This window comes from Panthera pardus, unplaced genomic scaffold, assembly GCF_024362965.1.
Source record: "Panthera pardus isolate Hobbes unplaced genomic scaffold, ASM2436296v1 HiC_scaffold_19, whole genome shotgun sequence".
Taxonomy (NCBI): Eukaryota; Metazoa; Chordata; class Mammalia; order Carnivora; family Felidae; genus Panthera; species Panthera pardus.
In genome coordinates this window covers 12,627,610-12,650,463 of record NW_026526754.1, presented here as the reverse complement: position 1 = coordinate 12,650,463, position 22,854 = coordinate 12,627,610, and the positions used below count along the sequence as shown (strand labels likewise).

The window sequence follows — 22,854 nt, the reverse complement described above, 5'->3', positions numbered from 1 at the left end:
AGAAGGCAGAAGAGGTAGAACTTGGTGATGGCTTTGATGGGTGAGGTCAGGGAGAGGAAGGAATCTGGATTCCTCTCAGGACAGTGATGTCATTCACAGGGGTGAGGGGCCCTGGAGGAAAGGCAGGGAGGGGGCAGGTGGAGAGCCTGAGTTTGGCATGGGGCACGTTGGACACAAGTCACATGGGAAACATCCAAGAGATGAAGAATGAGATGCCCTCGGGACTCAGCAGAGGGTCTAGGCGGAGACGGTTGGAAGCCTCAGGTGCCGGCACTAACTGCCACTGCACGGAGAGCAGGGGCCCAGGATGGAGCCCTGCAACCTACACACACTCAGTGCACCTGCTGCTGTCCCAGGGCTGAGAAGTAGGGAAAGGTTGAGGGGATAAGCAGGAAAGCAGGAGAATACAGTGGTATTCAAAGGAAGAAAGGCAAGGGTTTCGGAAGGAGGGATTGGGTAGCCATGTTGAATGAGGCTAAGAGTTATCTTCCTGGAAAAAAAAAAGGCAGACTTTTTTGCCTCTTGATTACAAATCTTCCTGCTGTTTCCAAGAGTCTAAACTCCTTATCCCAGCACCAGGCCTCTCACACGCGACTGCCAACCTGCATCCAAGAATTCTCCCTGGCTTCTCCCTCGCCAGTGAAGCCTGTGCTGTGGCCACGCTGATGGGGCCTCTGTGGACACTGGTAGATGAGTGTCATTTGCCTCTCCAGCATTCATTCTCTCATATGTCAGTTTTTGTTTGGAGATCTGCCCCCTCCCACCCCATTCAGTCCATGGGGCGCTGAGGTCACCACGGCAGCCCTTGGTGTGGGGCATGTGGCCAGGCTAATGCTGATCAGTGCTTCACCCTCCATTGAGTGACTGACTTGGGGAGGGGACAGGAAATGTGACTGAGCTGGTCCGATCACAGTGAATCTTAAGACAGTTCATGTACAAAGGCTAATGTTCCTTTCCCGGAGATCAGATCTGCGAGGACGTGGCCCCAGGAGAGCTGGCAGCCATGTGGGAACCATGGGAGAAAAGCTGACCCCAAAACTTGGCTGTAACACATGAAAGCAAAGCTAAGAGATGGAGCTTTAAGCTGGGCCAGAAGCCAGAGTGAATCTGGACTTTTGAGTTGTAGGACCCAGTGAATGTCTTTTCCTTTTCATTTTTGTTGAGGGTCATGTTTCCTGTCACTTGCAACGGAATAGAATCCATGAATCCTAACTGATATAAACATGCTGTTCCTGTTACTTAGAATGTTTCCCTGTTGCCCCATCTGAGACATTTAACTGTGCTTCTCAGCGCAGCCTTCTTGGATTCTTCTGAGCTCTCGTCCCTACCTCTGTCCTTCCTCAGAGCCTGGCATTAACCCATGTTCCCTGTGATTCCCCAATAGCCTCAGGCCAGGGACAACGTCTCATTCACTGTTATATCCCCAATGCCTTGTACGTCGTCCGGTGCATAAGAGTCACTTACTGGATGCTTTCTGAATGACTCTTGGAATGAATGAATGAGTGAACAAATGAATTATAAGCAAAAGTTCAATATCGAGATACAGGAAGATACTGAAGAGAGGGGAAAAAATGGTTAAATAAATGCTTAACACAATGAAAAATTAAGTGCATCCATTCTCCAGGCCTGGCTAAGTCCATTTTCAAAATGCCATTATTTTAATTATGGAAATGGCCTCTCAAAAATGAAAACATGTCCCTTGTGCCTTGGTAGAATAAACCCATGTAGCTATGTTACATCAGAATAACTTCAGAGAATCTGGTATTCGAAGCTCATTAGGTCAGGTTGGCTGATTTTACCCCAAACCTAAACAGTACTCGGCACCTAACGAGCAGGCTCTGTCATTCAGGCCCAGGCCCGCCTCCAGTGCCATGCTGGGTCATCATTAGATGTCTACGGAAGACATCTAGAGCAAGCCGCTGTTACTGTGGAAACAAGCCAGGGAAGGGAAAAGCTGGCTGTCATATACAAGATGAAGGTTGCATATGGGAGGTACCGACAACCCAAGGAAACAACATGAGGCTTCCCTATGCAGAGTGGCAGCTCGGCATTCAGGTACTGAACCCAAAGCTGTCCAAATATCCAGTAAGGAGACACAGAGGAGCCTGAATGTCCTGCTTGTGAACAAGACTTCAGACTCAGATGAAAATGTTACTAAGGCTTGACTAAAACAGCCTGTTTATATGTTTTTTAAGGAGTGTTCTCCAAATTAAGTTTGGATTTAGCTTCTAAATGAACAGAGACACTTCTAAATCCAAATATTGTGAACACAGCTTTCCTCTTTCTGCATTCACCACCTCCCACTATTTTGTACATATGTATACATCTGTATATATATGTATCGTTTAGAATGAAACCCACCAAGGGGCGCCTGGGTGGCTCAGTCCATTAAGTGCCCAACGTCAGGTCATGATCTCATGGTTCATGAGTTCGAGCCCTGCGTCAGGCTCTGTGCTAACAGCTCGGAGCCTGGAGCCTGCTTTGGATTCTGTGTCTCCTTCTCTCTCTGCCCCTCCACCACTCACACTCTTTCTCTGTCTCTGAAAAATGAATAAATGTTAAAAAAAAAAAGTTAAAAAAAAAAAAAAAAAGAATGAAACCCACCAAGACAGGCAGAATGTGGAGCTCTGTGCAGCATTTACTCAATGTATCATCATATTCAATCCATGCTTTGGGTTTGAAATGCTTAAGACTTCATTTTTTTAGTGACACATTTCTAATGATCCAACCACTAGATTCAAAATTAAAGCAGGCTTACGGATACTGCTTTGCTAATCTGGTGGTAATTGGGGCTTTCAAAGATGTTTTAGCTGCTCTTCCTGTTTGAAAATCTAGGATGAACCACGATTTGAGACCCTTTGTTCTTTCTGCCAATAATTAGTTGCCAGAACTGAACACCATGAAAGACCAGTGCACAGAATCCGGGAAACCCAGTACAAAGCCCAAAGGAGAGAAATGGGAACCGCAGAAAAGAGCTATGAGGGGCAGACAGGCTGGGGTACCTTATCTGATTTTCCTCGTTGTCTACCAGGAAGAACCAGCGGAACTTCACAACCAAGGAGCTGCAATTGGTGATTGTTATATATCGGATCACCTCTGTATCATTCAGGATGCAGCCAAAATCCAGCTCCATGGTCTCAAAGCTGAGGTTGGGGTAGTTCACTTCTCCACGCAGTCTCAGGCTGTCTACTTGAGGGTGCTCTACATACTTGATTGCTAGAATTTCTTCTGCTACCCAATTGTTCAAGTCATTTCTATAGGAAGGGTCAAATTTGACCAGCAAGTTTTTTTCTCCATCAATCTCCAGTTTGATAGGCTACAAATAAGACAATTGGCAATTACCAACCTATACGATGCATTTTCAACCTGCTCCATGGAACAGGAAAACCAAAGTTATTTATATATATTTATGGAAATACACACATACAGATGCACATATCAGTACAATTAGATTAGTATGAAATACATACACAGCCACATTTCTTTTGTCCATAATTATGTATTCACACTGAAACATAATTAAATAGCTGGTATATCTAAATCCATATGGATATCTACACTATATCAATAACTATGGATATTTTATATACATATATGCACACACATCTTTTATTAGTTGAACATGAAAGCAAGGAAAATCTGGATGGGAATCATTTGAAGGAAGAGATTTTATTTTATTTTATTATTATTTTTTTCATTTGTTGAGGAATCAAGATACCATTGCATGATTAGATTTAAATTTAATCTTAAAAATTAACCTGAAAATTTCTTTATTTGATTAGACACATATCTAAATTATAACTAGGAAATGCAAATAATATTTCCATATATTTACTGATACACTAGAATTCTTAATTATTACAACACTGAAACAGGTTTCTTTAGAGTATATGTTTTCACTTACTTTTTTTTTTTAATTTATTGTCAAATTGGCTTTCATACAGCACCCAGTGCTCATCCCAACAAGTGCCCTCCTCAATGCCCATCACCCACTTTCCCCTCTCCCCAACCCCCATCAACCCTCAGTTTGTTCTGAAGGAAGAGATTTTAACAATAGTTGTGAGGTTATAAGGATTGCGAGTTGCAAAAGGGAAAGTCTGCAATGAATAACTTATAAAATATTCTTAACTGAATATAAATTAGATTGTAAAATGCTCTTCCTAAACAAGTGGGAAACATTCGTGGCTTAAGAAACTTTTAAAAGGCTTTCTAAAGCCCTAGGGGAGGGGCTCTGTAGAGGGTGACCCAGAAAAGGATGGATTAGGCAATTTAATTTCTTTTCTAATGCCTGCAATTCTAACTCTTAAGCACAGTGTTATTTACTTTCTGCTGTCTTCTATTCAACTTAAAATGACACTCCCGGAAGCTTGACAGAGTTTATTCAGTAGATTATGTTTATTCTTTTCTCTCTTTGATTCAAATCCCCGTGTGTTTCTTGATGTCAAGGCCACTGGAATACCTTACCATAGAAAGCCTGGCTATGAGTTAGCTTTTTTAGGAATTGCTCAATTCCCACAGTTAATCCACAGGAAAGCCACCTCCTGGTTTTGCAGAAAGTGCCCTGAGGCAGTTGGGAGGCATGCACACAGGGATGAGTCTTTCAGAGAGTACTTCCCTCTCCCCTGAGTTATCAGGTTCAGGTATTTAACTGTGCACTTCAGTGACATGATTAGATGGTTTCTGTTGATAAAGCCAATCACCTGATTCAAGAATCAGAGAGAGGGCAATGACTCCTCAGGCAGCTAATCCCATCTGAAAGTGTGGCCTGTGCTTGTACAGGTGGCTCGGCAGAATTTAGAACCTATTCTTGCAGACGGTAACACGTGGTATTGCAATGCCTGGTATTTAAATATCTTTGAAAATTGAGTTAAACATTTCCCCCCTTTGTTGTTTTGTAGAAATGATACACATCCACAAAAATTCACATTATATATAAAAGCACGAGGAGGAGAAATTAAAAACTCATCCAAAATTTCACCATATATTATTTCTCAGAGTTAACATTTTGTAAGCATGAGTCCAGACATAATGGGTGGATAAATAACATTTTTACAAAAATGAAATTAAACTAACTTATTTTTTAAATGTTTGATTTTTTCCTCAAAAAAAAAAAAAAAACACTTGAAAAAATATTCTTACATAAGAGATAATAATCCTAAAACCATCAACTCTGGAGCCAGACTTCTTGGGTCAAAATCCAGCCTCTGTCATTTACCAGCTCTGTGAATTTCAGCAACACTGCTTAGCCTTCCTAGCCCTGGGTGACTCTCTCTCTCAAAACTCTGTAGCCATTGCTGCATTGTCATCTGGCACTAAGGATTACGGTGGAGAAGTTGAAGTCAGTCTAAACTCTTCCCTTGATGGCTCGGTCCCTTCTTTTCTGCATAGAGGCCATAGAATTTTTGGATTACCAATAAGACCAGTAATTTCACCAAGATATGACTCACTGTTGGATATTCCATAACATTTTGTCCCAAGACAAGGTATGGCTTTGCTTTTAAAAATCTAAGCCTCTTATCCAAGCCAAATAGTTCCCTGCCCCTGAGGCACCAGGGTTACAAGTGTATTGCTTATCCTTGTGGAGATAATGTATGGATAAAAAAAGATCACATTCATATATGTATTTAAAATTTTTGTATACACATGATGGTACACTGTGCACTCTTGTTCTGCAATTTGCTTTTTTCACTGGGAGATCACTCAGTGCATGTGGAGCTGCATTTTATTCCATCATATAATTCCGCCATCATTGATTTAACCAATCTCCTACTGATGGATATTGGCTCCCAATCTTTTGCTCTTATAATCACTGTTACAGTGAATACCCTTGTCTATATGTTGAATATTGTGTCTATATCTGAAGGGTAAATTCCTAGCAGAAGAATAACTAGGTCAAAGGGTATGGACATTTGAGATTTTGATAGCTGTAGCCATATTGCCTTCCAATGTATACTTCCCCAACACTGTGGGGGTGCCTATTTCTACATGCCCCTCCAACACAGAGCACTATCGAATTTTTGCTCTTTGCCAATCTGATAGGAAAATTAATTTGCATCTCTTCTAATGTGATTAAAGTTGAATACATTTTCATATATTTAAGAGCCACTTTATTTTTCTTTCTGTGAACTCTATTCATTTCCTTTGCCTATTTTTCTATTGGTGTTTTCCTATTGATTTGTAAAAGCTCTTTATTTATTTTTAAATATTTATTTATTTTTGAGGAGAGAGAGAGAGAGAGAGAGAGTGTGTGAGTGAGTGGGGGAGGGGCAGAGAGAGAGGGAGACAGAATCTGAAGTAGGCACTAGGCTCTGAGCCCAGTGCAGGACTTGAACTCACAAACTGTGAGATCATGACCTAAGCCAATGTCAGACACTCAACCAACTGAGCCACCCAGGTGCCCCAAAGCTCTTTATTTTTTAAACTATATGTATGCTGTTATTAAAGTTACACATGCAAATAATATGAAAGGCCCAACTGTGCTATCAGAATTATTATAGGAAGCAATAGTTCCTGACCCAACCAGGGATCCTAACAGTCCAGAGACCACCATCAATTTGTGTAGTAGGACTGGTCTACAGAACAGCTTCCTTGGGCAGAGAAGGGGCGATCAGTTGGTGGACATACCCCAGACACCAGTTATTATCCTGGAGGGCTAAAATCACACTAGAAACACTGAAGTTCCCCTGGCACTTTGATCCATTTCTCTGGGAAGAGCACTTATCTTTAGATCTGGGGATAAAAGCCAGCTGCCCATGTTTTTTGTGTGTGGGGTCAGGTGGGACAGCTGTCTAGTACACATGGAATCTCTCTATTTTCAGTGTTCTCCTCACACTTGTTGCCTCCGAGCCCATGCTACTCAGCTTGAAGGACTCTCATGTCTCTGCGGTCTCACAGGAGAATTTTCTAGAATGCTGGTTTTTGTGCCCGTGCCCTTTTGGTCAATCCACTCCATCCTCATTCTGTCTTCTAGAATTTGTTTAAATCTCCCATTATCTGCTTATAACCATCTTCTTCCTTCTTTATTTTACTGTTCTGGGCTTCTTTCTTTCTGAACATTTCTACTTTTATCTTAAGATTTCAGGAGGGACAAGAGAGTGTGTCTAATCTACCACCCAGATGGAGAAAGCTGCTCATATCTGAATTTTCACTTTATCATCCATTTGTTCTCCTCTGCCCTGTGAGCTTACCCTTCATCTCCACTTTGAACACTTGAATCTCATCTTTAAGCTCTTTTTAAAGACAGGTCATACCATCTACCGTTTCTCTGAGGCTGCAGAAAACTACATTTATACTTTCGGTCTCCTTCCTTGTATAGGCTCCCTAGCAGTAGGTTTTTCTTCTGCCTCTCCCTTTTATTTCTCTATTCAAAGATCTTAGCTGGTGTTTTCCCAGCTCAGGCTTGAAGGAAACCCACTAAGTAATTGGTGGGGAAGGGAGGGTGGTAGTGCAGTTTACAGCCACCAGTCAGGTATTGTCTGCAACCCTCTCACTAAGCACCTCTGTCCCCCCATCTCCCTCCAAGATCCATCTCCCTGAGCGAGGCTCACGGCAAATCTCCTTCAGCCATGGGCTCCCTCTTCTGAGATCTCAGGATTGCTGCCTGCCCTCCCTTCCTCCTTTTTACCTCTTCTTCATTAGCTGTCTCCCCAGATTGGGAGGCTGAACACAGTGGTGTATGGATCTGGTTTCTCCCTCACTCCTCCTCTACAGCTCTGCAGTGCCACCGGCCGCATGGCCCCGCCGTTCCCACCAATGTCCGCATGTTCCGCAAAGGATCGCAGGGGTGATCTTTTTTTTTTTTTTTAAAGTTTATTTGTTTATTTTGAGAGAGAAAGAGAGAGTGCAACTAAGAGAGGAGCAGAGAGGGAGACAGGAAGAGGGAAAGAGAGAATCCTAAGAAAAGAGAGAATGCTAACAGCATAGGGCTCTATCCCATGAACCGTGAGATCACGACCTGAACTGAAATTAAGAGTTGGACACTCAACTGACTGAGCCACCCAGGCGCCCTGCACAAGGGTGATCTTGTAGGGATGTTTAGAGAACACTGCATCCTGCGTCAGACTGGGGAGGCTCAATGGCTCACAGCCTCCTCTCCCAGCCCAGTTCAGATTTCTTAGTATCTGGAGATGGGCTCTCTGGTTTAGGGACTGGGTTTGAGCCATTTCCTTGTTGCCTAGAGTATGGAACTTTGCTTTAGAAAAGTAGAATTAATAGGTTTCTATTATCATTAGTGGGAAGTCACTGTTTTCTAAAGATTACAATGGGCAAGAATGAAGGGTTATCATAATGAGCCAAAGTTCTTACACCATTAATAACAGTTGGGTTAAGAGTCTGACTCAGCTCAGGTCATGATCTCAAGGTTCATGAATTTGAGCCCCACACTGGGCTCTGCACTGACAGCAATGGAGCCTGCTTGGGATTCTCTGTCTCCCTTTCTCTCAGCCTCTCCCTCTCCCCCATGATCTCTTTCCCTTTCTCTCTCTCAAAAATAAATAAATAAATAAATAAACATTAAAAAAAATCATAGTGGAGGGGCGACTGGGTGGCTCATTCGGTTAAGCGTCTGATTTCGGCTCAGGTCATGATCTCACCACTTGTGAGTTTAAGCCCCCTACTGGGCTCTGTGCTGACAGCTCAGAGCCTGGAGCCTGCTTCAGATTCTGTGTCTCCTTCTCTCTCTGCCCCTTCCTCGCTCGTTCCCTTTCTCTCTCACATATAAATATTTAACAAAATTAAAAAATAGTTGAGTGATATTGGAATTTATGACATATAAATCTTCTTTATTCTTTCCTCTTTGTTTCTTAAATTCTTCCTACCTGTCTGGACTGAAATTAGGTAGCATGCTGACATTATTCTCTTCCTTTGTCACACACACAACTCTCCTAGGAGCTTGTTAAGACAGCACTCTGTCAACTTACCTCAGGAGTTAATGGCAGTGGAGATTTATCAGTCTCGCAGATACAGAAGGGTCTGCTTGTGGAGAGCAACACATTCACGGGCAGGGTGGAAATGTTCTTCATGACCAACGGCTGGTAATCAGGTTCCAGGACAGTGTTTGGTTTCTGCAAAAAGGGAAAAAGAAGAAACCAAGTTATGATAAACATGTAAGCCTTTAGCAACCAAAGTCTCATCATCAGTGTTAACAACAGAATTAGCATTCCCCACCCCTCCTTGCTCTCTGTCTTTCACTGTCTTCCCCCTATCCTTGTACAGACTTAGATAATTCATTCGCAATTTATGGTGGACTATTGAAAAGTGATCCTGCATAAGCCAGAAAACAAAGATTAGATTTCTTACTCTCTTGTGGCCAGGTTAAAAACACCTATACATGCCATGCCTCTGGAGAGTACTATTAGTATAGAAGTTTCCAGTGTCATAAAACAAAGTCTAATAATTAGTGATACAAATGGAAGAACCCATGCATCATTATAATGAACAAAACATTATTTTCCTTATTTTTTTCTATGCTCAAAATATCCAATTTGCAAAAATATATACATTTGTAATATATTGTTATATTGACAAAATGCTCATAACTATTTCTGTAAATTTTTCCCAATAACACTGGGATTGTTGATGTAGAAGCATCTTTCCACTTTCTTAGATACATCAAATTTCATTCTTCAACTGAAGAAAGCATCAGCAGTGGATCTTAACCTGAAAATTTCTGGTCAGACTGAATTTTTCTCATTCTAATGTTGGAGTCCACATCATTTCTTGTGTGCTTTGGAAAGGGGGTCTTTTAATAACAGCAGGAGGCAACAGAAGCCTCAATCTGTGGCTTCCAACAATAGACTCCCTCCAATCATTCCCTGGCTCTTCCACAACTCTGGCCTGTTTTCCCCAGGCCTCATGGTTTTGATTTGCTGTTCCAATTTCAGTTAAATCATTCTGATTCTACATTTTGGTCTGACTCTGTCTCTGCTTCTTTGTTCAACACAATCTTCCTTCTCCTGTGGTTCCTGGCTCCCCTGGCTCTGAGGTGCTTAGGTAACCAGTGCCCATTGTGTCTTTGTTGGCTTGGGCTGCTATAACAAATATCATAGACTGGGTGGCTTCAATAACAGATGTTTCAGAGTTCTGGAGGTTGGGAAGTCCAAGATCAAGGTGCCAGCAGATCCGGTGTCTGGCTTTAGATGGCTATCTTCTCACTATGTCCTTGCATGGCTGAGAAGGAGATGATCTCTCTTGTCTCCATTTTTCAGGGCACTAATCCCATTCTTTTAAAAATTTTTTTTAATGTTTATTTATTTTTGAGAGACAGAGACAGAGCACAAGCAGGGGAGGGGCAGCGAGAGAGGGAGACACAATCCAAAGCAGTCTCCAGGCTCCAAGCTGTCAGCACCGAGCCCGATGCGGGGCTTGAACTCATGAACCATGAGATCATGACCTGAGCCGCAGTTGGATGCTTAACTGACTGAGTCACCCAGTCGCCCTAATCCCATTCCTGAGGTCTCTACCTTCATGACCTAATCATCCTCCCAAAGGCCTTACCTCCAACATCATCACACTGGGGATTAGGACTTCAACATGTGAATTTGGGGAAGACATAAACATTCAGTCCATAACAGTTAGCTCAAGCATCCTGCCTCGGCTGCACTGTTCTAGATCCCTACGCACTCCCAGAGTTCTCTGAGGGGCTCAGTCTGGCACTTACCATGAGATGCCAGGCATTGTTTCCCTCCCTCTAACATGGCAATACAGGCACTGAATTCACCTTGTATTTGCAGATGATGATATACTACATTTTGTGAGAAGGATGAAGCAGCACTTTTGGGCCATACAAAGCTGTCCACTCAGTGACCTTCCCCCAGGCCGCTGTGTCACTGCAGGAAGCATTGAAGTGAAGAAGCCATAGTCGGTTGGTTTTGGCAAGAGGCCATTTAGAGGTTAGAGATGAAGAGGAGTTGATGCACACAGAGCCGTTCTATTTTAAAATGACCCCTTCTCTCTGGGTTGTTTGTCTCCCCAAATATCAAGAGACAGGTTTTGCTGGTGGACTTCATGAAGCAAACTGGCTGCTACTTTCAGTTGACCTTTTCAATTCCCCAGAGATGTGATTTCATCTGTGTGCCTTAGGAATGGCATCACAGTTATAAAGTAGATCAAATCTGAGGAAATGGTTATAGAAAAATTCTTCCCATAGGCAGGGCTGGTATCATTATAGTCTAATGTACTAATTCATATATGCTGCCTTGAGCCCAAAATGAGACAGGACAGACAATTTGGTGTTATGTAATTAAATCTGAACACCAACACCAACAGGCCTCTTGTGCATACTAGTTTAATAAAGTTGCATTTCTTCATTGTCCCTGGTGTGGCTTAAATATGAGCAGGAAATAAACAATGAAAAATATACTAGTTGGACAGATTTCACAATTATAATATTTGGGGGGGGAAGGAGAGAAGGGCAAAAACAAACACGGAGTTCTGACAATTTGTTTTTTAATTCGATAAGTTGCTGCCATATATAAAATATTTGCTCTTTTATTTTAGTGATAAACTCAGAGATGTAAACAAGAATATGTTAAAAAAAAACAACCCAATGCTTAAGGATATAAAAAAGAAGGAACACTATACACACATTTTTATGGGTGTTTATAGGCTTAGAAAAAAATATCTAATAAGAAACCGGGCTGCATATTTAACATACACTGTAATGTCTTGCAAGGAATAGCTATTCAATAAATACTTACTGAATTTTCTCTGAATAGCGGAATTTAGAGGAAACATGATGCCGCCAAATTTGGTGCAGCTGTTGCCAATAAATATCTTTCCTGATTACTTAAAAAAGGAAGAATTTAAAACAGTAATGAAAACTTAGTAACTCTGGCAGAAACTCCTGTAGTATTTTCTTGTTATATGTCTCATGGAGCTTGTTTCAGCTGGTTTATCATCCTGTAGCTGAAACCCTTATTCTACTTCTTCAGTGTCTGCTTTCTGCACTAGTCCATTAAGCCAGGGTTTTGCCTTGCCTTGGCGGCCTAATATAATGTAAGTGCTGAAAATTATCTGTTGGTTTGAAGTGAACTTGTACATCTCACCTCCCTTACTTGATTATAAGCTCCCTTACTCATATCCTAACAGAGCACTTTATCCATGGTGGGTGCTCAATAGATATTTATTTAATATTAACAAAATATAACGAAATCCACTAACAGAATAAATGATCTTGAACATTCTCCTGCAAGCCTCCAAGTAGTGAAAGGAATCCTGGTTGATTGCCCCATGATCAGTTAGGCGCTGCCAGACATAGCCCATTTGTACGACACCATGTCAGGACTTAGCTTGGATTATGTACATCCCACACTACGGAACAATGGCTTACTTAATACCCAGTTTTCCCAGCTGGCATGAGGTTCATCTGGGTGGGTCTAGTCTCACTGCTATATCCCTAGCACTCAACACAGTGCCTAGGACATGGTAGGCCTTGATAAATACTCCACTCAGCAGCCAGCATGACTGTTTCATTGAATAAATCTGACCATGTCACTCCCCTCGGTCCCTAAAGCCCTCCAATGGTCACCCAGAACAAAACCCAAAGTCCAGAACATACCTCCCAGCCATGTCAAATTCCTCTGGCCTCTGCCCATTTCTCTAGATGGACCTCATGTCATTCTGGGCACGTTCTCTAAAGTGGCCTTTCAGTTGTATATATTCACCAAGCTCTTTCCTAACTTGGGCCCTTCACATGTGCAGTTCCCTCTGCCTATTGATTCTCTGCTCGCCCCTCATCACTATACTAACTTCTATTTCTCCTTCAAGTCTCAAGTCTAGGCACTTGCTGACAGAGCCATCTAGGACCACACGTACAAATATGCCCATGTCTCCAAGGCATGTTCTCGTAGCGCCTTATACCTTATCTTCATAACACTGTTTAGAATTGAATCTTAAACAACTAAATTGTAATAATTTGTTCATGGTCTATAACCCTGACCAGTCTCTTAGCTTTGACGATGTCAGGCTGGTTCACCAGATTTCCAGCACCAATGCAGTCCTCAACTCAGAAGGGGCGTTCTCTACCTATCTATTTTGAATGGTACATGATTCTAGGATGGAAGTCTGCCGAGGAGTACGTCCAGTCCTGCTGTGATGTCTCCTTCCACCTCTTTGCCATCCTGACCCCTCTGCCCTGAGCAGCAGCCATTCTTCATTTCCCCTGTCCTATGCCTCCTCCATTTAGTGCTTGTCCTTAATAGTTATATAAAGTCATGGGCATTCATAGCCATATAAATTAAAGAGTACGAATCAAAGAGTTTAGGTTGATTATTCTCAAGCAGTGTTAGGTGACCGCATAACAGCTTAACTTGCATCTCCGTTCCCTTACACGTATGACGGAATGATAATAGAACCCACTGGATAGATTGTTGTGAGGAAACAACTGGGAAAATGTAGTTGAGGAACATGGCCTGATGCCAGTGCCTACCAATCAGTAAATGGCAGCTTTTCTTACTGATTATTATAATTATCAATAATTCTACTCTAACCTTTTCTATACTGAGATGTTTATTTCACCTAGTTAGAATAAAAGGATCAACTAAAATGCATTTTCAGTGCACTGGAATACGCCTTCATTTACTTTGTCTTATATATCAGGAATGAGGCAAGTAGAATTTCCATAACAATTCACATTTCAAAGGAATGTAGGTTTAGATTCAGAAGTTTTAGTTAAATGTGTATTGGTCTCTGAAGCTTAGAAAACATTCACTGGGTGTGGGTATAACAGGCTTCCCATTAATTTAGCTTCCAAAATGAAAGTGTGAACGTGCTGACCCCTACTTAGTGCACCCGCCCCAGGCAGCACTGACCTTCTCCAGTCGGTATATGAGCTGTTTGGTGGAGAGCTGGATAAGTGGCGCTATAAACTCACAGATGATATTCACAGTCATCAGCAAGCTCTTCCCCTTCTGTGCCCCGATGATGGCATGGCACACCAGCTTTTCTTTGACTATCTGTAGACGAGACACATCAGCACTTGTGGAATATCCATAGCTCAGAAAACTTAATTCTCAAAATCAACAAGCTGATTCTCAACTACCTGCCTGGTGACACCAGGAAAGAGCACATTTTTCCAAATAGTGCATTTCAGGGATTGCTCTCTGTCACACAATTAAAGTCTGATTGGTTGAATATGTCCTGGATGTGTTTGTTTCTGACTGCTCCCAAGGACACAATCAATTTACATTCAGTTCAACCTACATATACATATATATTACAGGAAAATGTATCATGCATCAGAACTGCTAGGGACTGAACATACAAAACAGACAAGGCAGACAAAGCAGGTAAAATCCTTACTGGGCTTATGGTTCGGGTAGATACATGATTTCTTATCAAGCTAGGCAGGAACTATGGCTAGAAAAATTTTGCCTTTCATGCTTGAATGTTTAAAAATCATGCTGTAGATTCTCCCAACAAAAGGAGTCCAAGGCCGGATGGCTTTCCAGGGGAATTCTACCAAACATTTAAATAAGAGTTAACACCTATTATTTTGAAGCTGTTCCAAAAAAAGAAATGGAATAAATACTTCCAAACTCATTCTCTGAGGCCAGCATTACCCTGATTCCAAAACTAGACAAAAACACCCACTAAAAAGAGTTACAGGCCAGTATCCCTGTTGAACATGGATGCAAAAATCCTCAATGAAACACCAGCAAATCAATCAATGTGATACATCACAGTAATAAAAGAAAGGATAAGAACCACATGATCCTCTCAATAGATGCAGAGAAAGTGTTTGACAATACACAGCATCCCTTCTTGATAAAAACCCTCATGAAAATAGGGATAGAAGAATCATACCTCAAGATCATAAAAGCCACATATGAAAGACCTACCACTAATATCACCCTCAATGGGGAAAAACTGAGAGCTTTCCCTCTAAGGTCAGGAACACGACAAGAATGTCCACTTTCACCACTGTTGTTCAATATAGTATTGGAAGTCCTAGGCTCAGCAATCAGACAACACAAAGAAAAGGCATCCAAATTGGAAAGGAAGAAGTCAAACTTCCACTCTTCCCAGATGACATGATACTCTGTGTGGAAAACCCAAAAGACTCCACCAAAAAATTGCTAGAACTAATCCATGAATTCAACAGTCACAGGGTATAAAATAAATGTACTGAAATCAGTTGCATTTCTATACACCAATAATGAAACAGCAGAAAGAGAAATCAAGGAATCGATCCCTTTTACAAGTACACCAAAAACGATGAAATACCTAGGAATAAACCTAACCAAAGAGGTAAAAAATCTATACAATGAAAACTATAGAAAGCTTATGAGAGAAGTTGAAGAAGACACACACACAAATGGAAAAACATTCCATGCTCATGGATTGGAAAAACAAATATTGTTAAAATGTCGATATTACCCAAAGCAATCTACATATTCAATGCAATCACTATCAAAATAACACCAGCATTCTTTGCAGAGCTAGAACAAACAATCCTAACATTTGTATAGACCAGAAAAGACCCCGAATAGCCAAAGCAATCCTGAAAAAGAAAAGCAAAGTTGGAGGCATCACCATTCTGGATTTTAAGCTGTATTACAAAACAGACACATAAACCAATGGAATAGAACAGAGAACCCAGAAACTGACCCACAAATGTATGGCAACTAATCTTTGACAATGCAGGAAAGAATATCCAATGGAAAAAAGTCTCTTCAGCAAATGGTGTTGGGAAAACTGGGCAGTGACATGCAGAAAAATGAACCTGGACCACTTTCTTACACCATACTCAAAAATAAATTCAAAATGAATGAAAGACCTAAATGTAAGACAGGAAGCCATCAAAATCCTAGAGGAGAAAACAGGCAACAACCTCTGTGACCTTGGCTGCAGCAACTTCGTACTTGATATGTCTCTGGAGGCAAAGGAAACAAAAGCAAAAATGAATGATTGGAACCTCATCAAAATAAAAAGCTTCTGCACAGTGAAGGAAAGAATCAGTAAAACTAAAAGGCAACTGACAGAATGGGAGAAGATATTTGCAAATGACATATTAGATAAAGGGTTAGCATCCAAAATCTATGAAGAACTTATCAAACTCAACACTCAGAAAACAAATAATCCAGTGAAGAAATGGGCAAAAGACATGAATAGACACTTTTCAAAAGAAGACAGGCAGATGGCTAACAGACACATGAAAAAATGCTCACATCACTCATCATCAGGGAAACATAAAAATCACAATGAGATACCACCTGACACCTGTTAGAATGGCTAATGTTAACAACTCAGGCAACAACAGATGCTGGTGAGCATGTGGAGAAAGAGGAACCCTTTTGCACTGCTGGTGGGAATGCAAGTTGGTGCAGCTACTCTGGAAAACAGTATGGAGGTTCCTCAAAAAATTAAAAATAGAACTACCCTACAACTCAGAAGTTGCATTACTAGGTATTTATCCAAAGGATACAGGAGTGCTGATTCAAAGGGGTGCATGCACCCCAATGTTTATAGCAGCCCTATTGATGATGGCCAAAGTATGGAAAGAGCCCAAATGTCCATCAGCTGAGAAATGGGTAAAGATGTGGCGTATACATACATACAATGGAATACTACTTGGCGATCAAAAAGAATGAAATCTTGCCATTTGCAACAACGTGGATGCAACTAGAGTATATCATGCTAAGCGAAATAAGTCAGTCAGACAAAAACAACTATCATCTGATTTCACTCATATGTGGAATTTAAGATACAAAACAAATGAACACAAGGAAAGGAAAGCAAAAGTAATATAAAAACAGAGAGGGAGACAAACCATAAGAGACTCTTAAATACAGAGAACAAACTGAAGGTTGCTGGCAGGGTGTTAGGTGGGGGAAGGGTTAAATGGATAATGGGTATTAAGGGGACACTTGTTGGGATGAGCACTGGGTGTTATATGTAAGTGATGAATCACTAAATCTTATTCCTGAAATCATTATTAAAATAAACAAACAAATAAACAAACAAGCTATTAAAAGCCTTAAAAAAAAATAAAAATCGTGCTATAGAAACCAATACTTCTTTGGATCCAAGAGGCCCAGATTTTTAGAAAGTAGAAAGGACCTAGAGTGACATTATACCAGAACAGCTTACACTGAAGAGTATTCAGGTTTTGGATGTTAATGAATTCAAGTCTCTTCTCAGTTATGTACTACCACATAGAAGAACATTCAGGGAAGCATTTAGCAAATCTTAAACTGAACTTAGAATCCCAGCTTCTCAGATTTAATGCCTTTAAAAATATGATCAGCTCCTGGTAACAACATTGTAAATGTGCTCCTGGGACAGCCTGTCAGTGTCTTGAGTTGAGAGGCTGCATTCTATCCATCTTTGCATCAGTGTTTGTCCTGTGGTATACACTCAGTAAAAGTTGGCTGAATCCCCGAATGACAGAAAGAAAGAGCATATGATGCACTCCCATGATGGGAAATGACCTTTTTGTTTTTGCACTGAGGATGGGTTTTACCTGAACGTGTGCTGTGAAGAATCAATGCAAATGAAGTCAAGTGAACCTGCCACCCTAGAGGACTTAAGCTGTGGGCGAGCTTTCCCATCTTGTCTACTGGGAGACAAGTTTCCATTGTTTCCTATCTCATGAGGGAAAATCCAGTACTACCTCCTAATTCAGTGACCCCAGCAGGAGCTCAAGGATGATCATTTCTCATCCATAAAGTCTGCACTAGTGAGGTAGAAGAGGCTCGTAAGTGATTTGGGAAGTTTCTTTTGTGTTTTTGATGGTTTCCAATTTCCATGAGGGAATAGGAATAAATAGGCACATGTTTTGGAGCTGCTTAAATGTTTAAAGCAGAATGTTGATAATATAAATATGAGCAGGACAAGCACGTTGCTGAAGGTAACTCAGCTTTTTAGTTGATACATAACAAGATGATGGTTACAAATAGGAAGCTGTTGTGTCAGGTTGAGAGGAAAGGGGCCAAGGATGTCCCAACACCTGGAGAGCAGAGGCAGCTGAGTGTCTCTAAAAACATCCTTTTTGAATAAATAGGAAATTAATATTGCTATGTGTTAAGAGGAGGTTTAGCTTTGGGTGAATGCTGGATGTCCCTCTGATCCTGGGGATGAGAACCTACTTTAAATGGTATTTTAGGGTTGGGATCATGGTAGCTGTAGAAACAAACAAAAAACTGAGCAGAGCCGAATCTTGGAAGCAATAGGTGCTGCCATGGTAACTCAGTGCTGTGTGAAAACCTTGAGAAAACTGCATCCTTTCTTCAGATAAATGTTAAGGGACTCTCCTTAGAAATACAGCAAAGATTTATTTAGGAGAAAATGGCTTCTAAGAGTGCTGTCCTCTTACCCTGGGAGTAGCAGAATAGCCTTCAAGTATCACATCGATCGTCCGGTCTGGGTACAGCTCCATTCTGACTGGGTGGATCTGAAACACGGGGTTCTGTGGGGCGCCGGGCTCCTGGAAGTGCCGGGGTCGGGGCTGGCTCTTAGCAAGTCCCTTCTTAGCCAGGCCCTTCTTGCTCAGCTTGTTCTGTGGATGGAAATCTTCGTTCCTCCAGAACAACTGTTGGACCCGACGTCCCTTGTTGGTCAACTTGAAGCGGTAATAATAGGTGTCCAGGCTGCAAAAGAGGAGGCAGGAATTGAGAGGGCTCAAATTGGGGTGTTCTGTTCAGCTCCACACCCTTGGGATTTTTCTCCTCTGAAAAGTATTTAAAAGGTAAGTAATGAAATACTCTTTATTTTTAAAAATTTAGGAATGCTACATCATGATGCTATGAGGAGCTGCCACAGTAAGGGAACGAGGTAGTATCTACTTATGGAGTCCAGAGACTGGAGTCCAGTACCTGGGTTTGGTCCCTGAGTTTCCACCACCAGGGAAGTGGTATATAAACACAGACACAGTATATGCAAAAATCACTCTAATTTATGATAAATGGTTCTAATGAGTGAAAGGAAAGTAAAATACCTACTGGAGGAGAAATATATTTCAAATTGTATTGAGTGTATTTCTACTGACTGAATGAAATCTCTTGTGACGAGCTCAAGTTGAAGGGAACTTGGAAGGGAAGCCAAGCACATCCTCCAAGCCTGACCAAAGCTCAAGGGGACTGTACCATGGACCAGAACATCACCTGGATTGGTCATTTTTCTCAGAGGAGTGCTTTAAAAATGCTATTTCATTCATCAAGTCATTTGTTCATTCATTCATCTATTCCATGAACATTTATTAAGAACCTCTTGATTGTCTGGCTCTTTGCAAGACACTGGGATTTCTGAGATCTTGGACTTGGTTCAAACATGATTTTGTTTGGAATTAAAACAAAACTGATTTATAAGTTTATTTAAATTATTTTTTTCTCAGGGAGAAGACTCACCTTGGCACTGTTTTTTATTTTTAAAATCTTATTAGGCTTTGAGATTTCATCCCCTCTGTTCCTCATTAGAAATACTATCATATACTAATAAGTGAGTTGAAGCATAAATAATAAATAAATAATAAGGAATATTTGCCGATTGTCAGGCGTAACCATTTCTATCTAAATAGGTATTTACAGAGCATGCTTATTGGAGTAGTTTGACTTCATGGCTAAGTCCAGGCTTTGGGGAAATAATAAATATAATAATAAATAATATAAACATATAAATTATATGTGTAAATAATATACGATATATAATATAAATAATATAAACTGTAGGCAGTATATCTGTCACTTGTACACAGTACATATTTCAACTGTCACAGCAATACGGTAATAATAAGTATGTTTGTTCTCATTTTATAGATAAAGAAATAGAAGCTCTGAAAATTTAAGGGAGTTGCCCAAAAATATGTAGTCAGAAAAGGTGGCATATGGGTATTTCTTCAGACCCTTATGATCAAAAGTTTGGCAAACTTTTTCTATAAAGGGATGAATAATAAATACGTAAGACTTCTTGGGCCACATGGTCTGTCACAACAACTCAACTCTCCACTGTAGTGTGAAAGAAGCCATAGAGAATGTATGTATAGGAATGGGCATGGCTGTATTCCTATAAAACTCTATTTATAGAAAAAGGCAGTGGGCTGCAGTTTGCCCACCCCTGCTTTTGATCATTCTTCTGGAGATTGCTGGCATCACGATTTTATGGCAAAAAGAATAACTATAGAGCTTAGCCAGAGGAAAACTTGGCAGCTAAAAGCTGCAGTTTGCTTCTACATTCACAGGAAACTATTAGCTAACCCTCCATTTCTAGGCGAGTGTCAGAATATCCTTTGGGGCTATTTGACACTATTTGTAGACTAAGGAGAACATGTAATTAAATCTGGCTTGCAGTACATTGTTTTCTATAATTATATTTGAGTGCACTTAACAAAGAAATTTGGAAATAGAAGCATGGTATGCAATGAAAAAACGCCCTAGCTTATGGCCAACAGATGGGTGGAGAGGAGTATTTTTATATCCGGTTGACACCCAAACTGTAATTGGATGTTTGTCTGAAAACATGTGCAATTCAACTATCTGACTTGCCTGTTACTTAATTCCTACTGGTTAATGTATTTTCAATCAAGTGTCATGTGTTGTAGATGGAGCAGAGGAAAGGAGGTATGGATGGGCTTGTGGGGAGGGCTCCCAACTGGTTTTTGTCAGGTACATCCCCTCTAAGCACAGTGTCCATCTTGGTTTCACGACCTGTTACACCACAAGGCAGGAGCACCCCTCTGAGACCTGCTCACAGTACTGCAACAGACAGGCCACATTCAACTGGCCCCAAGAATCAACGAGTGGCAGCCATGTGACTCCGATGAGGAGCCATGAATAACCCCCCAAATGTCTCCTCCACTGTTAGCATTCAAACCTCATACACTTTCAGAGACACACATTTAGGCTGTTCTGCTCAGAGACATCTATACTGTACCACCTTTTATTTAAATATTGAGATTCTCTAGCTTTTCAGGAGGAGCCAACTGCAAGCATCTCATTTGTTGGTGCTTTGGTGGGGAGATGAGCAGAGGACATAAAACAAAACAAAACAAAATGACTGGCTCTGCAACACCAGATAATATACATTTGCAATAAATTTTCAGCCTTCCTACTTATACTGTACTTAGGTCACCACCAAGTTATATCTGTATTTTCCACGGTCATGGAGAGGAATTAGCAATGTGTCAGATGGAATTAAAGAGGAGGAATCATGATCGAGACACTAAATTTGTCACGAAGAAGCCATTGTATGTTTGAAAGAAAAATGCACTTCTATAAATGTCTTCTCTGGTGTAGAGGGACACAGCTGGGAAAATGCAACTACACTGTGCCTAGGAAAGGTCTTCTTGTGGCTGATGTACCCATTTGGAGGGGGTAAAGTGAAGATGGGAAAAGGGAGGGGGGCTGAAGACATTAGTTCTATTTACTGAAAGTAATTTTTCAAAGTAGAGGTGATGCTCAGTTTATGAAACAGACGTAGTATCTGGAAGAATCAGTCCAGGGTATTTCCCTACCTGAAATGTGCTCCCAAATTGAGCTCTGGAGCAAAGGGCTTATCTGAAACAATGGTGGAACCAACTCCTGAAGCCTGGACAGGAATCCGGTAGGTGTTGCTATTTTCTATGCTCAAAATAACTGTGTCTTTGAATGTCAGTATGTCATTCAGGTTGGCTGTCAGCGTCAGCTGAAAATCAGTTTCTGGGGGAACCATGCCTTCATTGGGTTCAATTGTCCAAAGGGATTTTTTGTGTGCCTGCAACACAAGAGTACAAGTTAACAGTGAAGATATTCTTGGCTTTTCATTCTGCACATGTCAAAGCCCTCTATAGTTCAAATGACTGGCACTGCAGAACTGAACATCAGAGACAAACATTATTTTTTTGAATCAAAGCAGCTGGGTGTTTGTTGGCTTTTCTTTTTTTCAAAACGCAATGTGATTTTGAAGAGCAAACCTACAATTCTACTTTTGAATGCTCTGTGAAGATTCTTTACATCTCTTTCTCAAGATGACAGTCCAGTTCTCTAACAAGCTTATGCTAATTATCTGCTCTAATCTCCAAATTCTGAGATACCAGCAGAAGGTACAACATCCTTCCTGGAACTTGTAATTTTTAATTTTTTTTTTAACGTTTATTTATTTTTGAGACAGAGAGAGACAGAGCATGAACAGGGGAGGGGCAGAGAGAGAGGGAGACACAGAATCTGAAACAGGCTCCAGGCTCTGAGCGGTCAGCACAGAGCCCGACGTGGGGCTCGAACTCACGGACCATGAGATCATGACCTGAGCCGAAGTCGGACGCTTAACTGACCAAGCCACCCAGGCACCCCTGGAACTTGTAATTTTTAAAGCAAATGTTTTTCAAGTGCAAAGTGTCTATGATGTTATAGTGAGGATAAACAGCTTTCATTAATAAACACAATGTAGGAAGTCATCTTGATTTATATTATTTCATAATAATCAATGGAATTTCGTTTGCTAAAACTCCAAACTTATTTTGAAATATATGACAGGGTTAAATTCTAGAGTTGGAAGTGATGCCCACTAATCTGTTTCCTTTAACCATGTAGACCCTCATAGCTCATTCTTTACTCCCTAAAGTCGTTCTTTGGCCAAACGATATCTCTCAACAAAGCCTACCCTGCACATCACATTTTTAATTTCGAACTTTCCCTGAGTCCTCCTGATCCCCTTTACCCTGTTCTGTTTTTTTTTTTTTAGCACTTATCATCTTCTAACTTAGTGCACAATTAACTTATTTTTCATGTTTGTTTGTCTCCTTGCACTAGGATATATGCTCTCCATAGAAGGGATGTTTATGTTTTTTGTTCTTGTTTGTGTTCACTGATATATCCCCAGCACCTGCAACTATGCCTGGAACATAGTAGATGCTTAATAAATATATGACAAATGAATTAATGTATC

The 22,854-nt window shown here is 40.9% G+C and overlaps 1 protein-coding gene across 12 annotated transcripts in view; it reads right to left on the bottom strand.

Annotated features, from left to right (window-relative positions):
* Positions 1-22,854, bottom strand: part of HYDIN (HYDIN axonemal central pair apparatus protein) — a 433,704-nt gene that overhangs the window by 151,749 nt on the left and 259,101 nt on the right. For all 12 annotated transcript variants that reach the window (XR_008423557.1, XR_008423558.1, XR_008423559.1 and 9 more), the window contains 5 exons: positions 21,446-21,684; positions 18,314-18,587; positions 13,809-13,952; positions 8,919-9,062; positions 3,003-3,316 (listed from right to left, as the gene is read on the bottom strand). Coding sequence is in view for 9 of the 12 variants with exons in the window: in XM_053906649.1 (XP_053762624.1) it covers positions 3,003-3,316; positions 8,919-9,062; positions 13,809-13,952; positions 18,314-18,587; positions 21,446-21,684 (1,115 nt within the window). In the remaining 3 variants the exon portion in view is untranslated. The remainder of the gene's footprint in view (positions 1-3,002; positions 3,317-8,918; positions 9,063-13,808; positions 13,953-18,313; positions 18,588-21,445; positions 21,685-22,854) is intronic.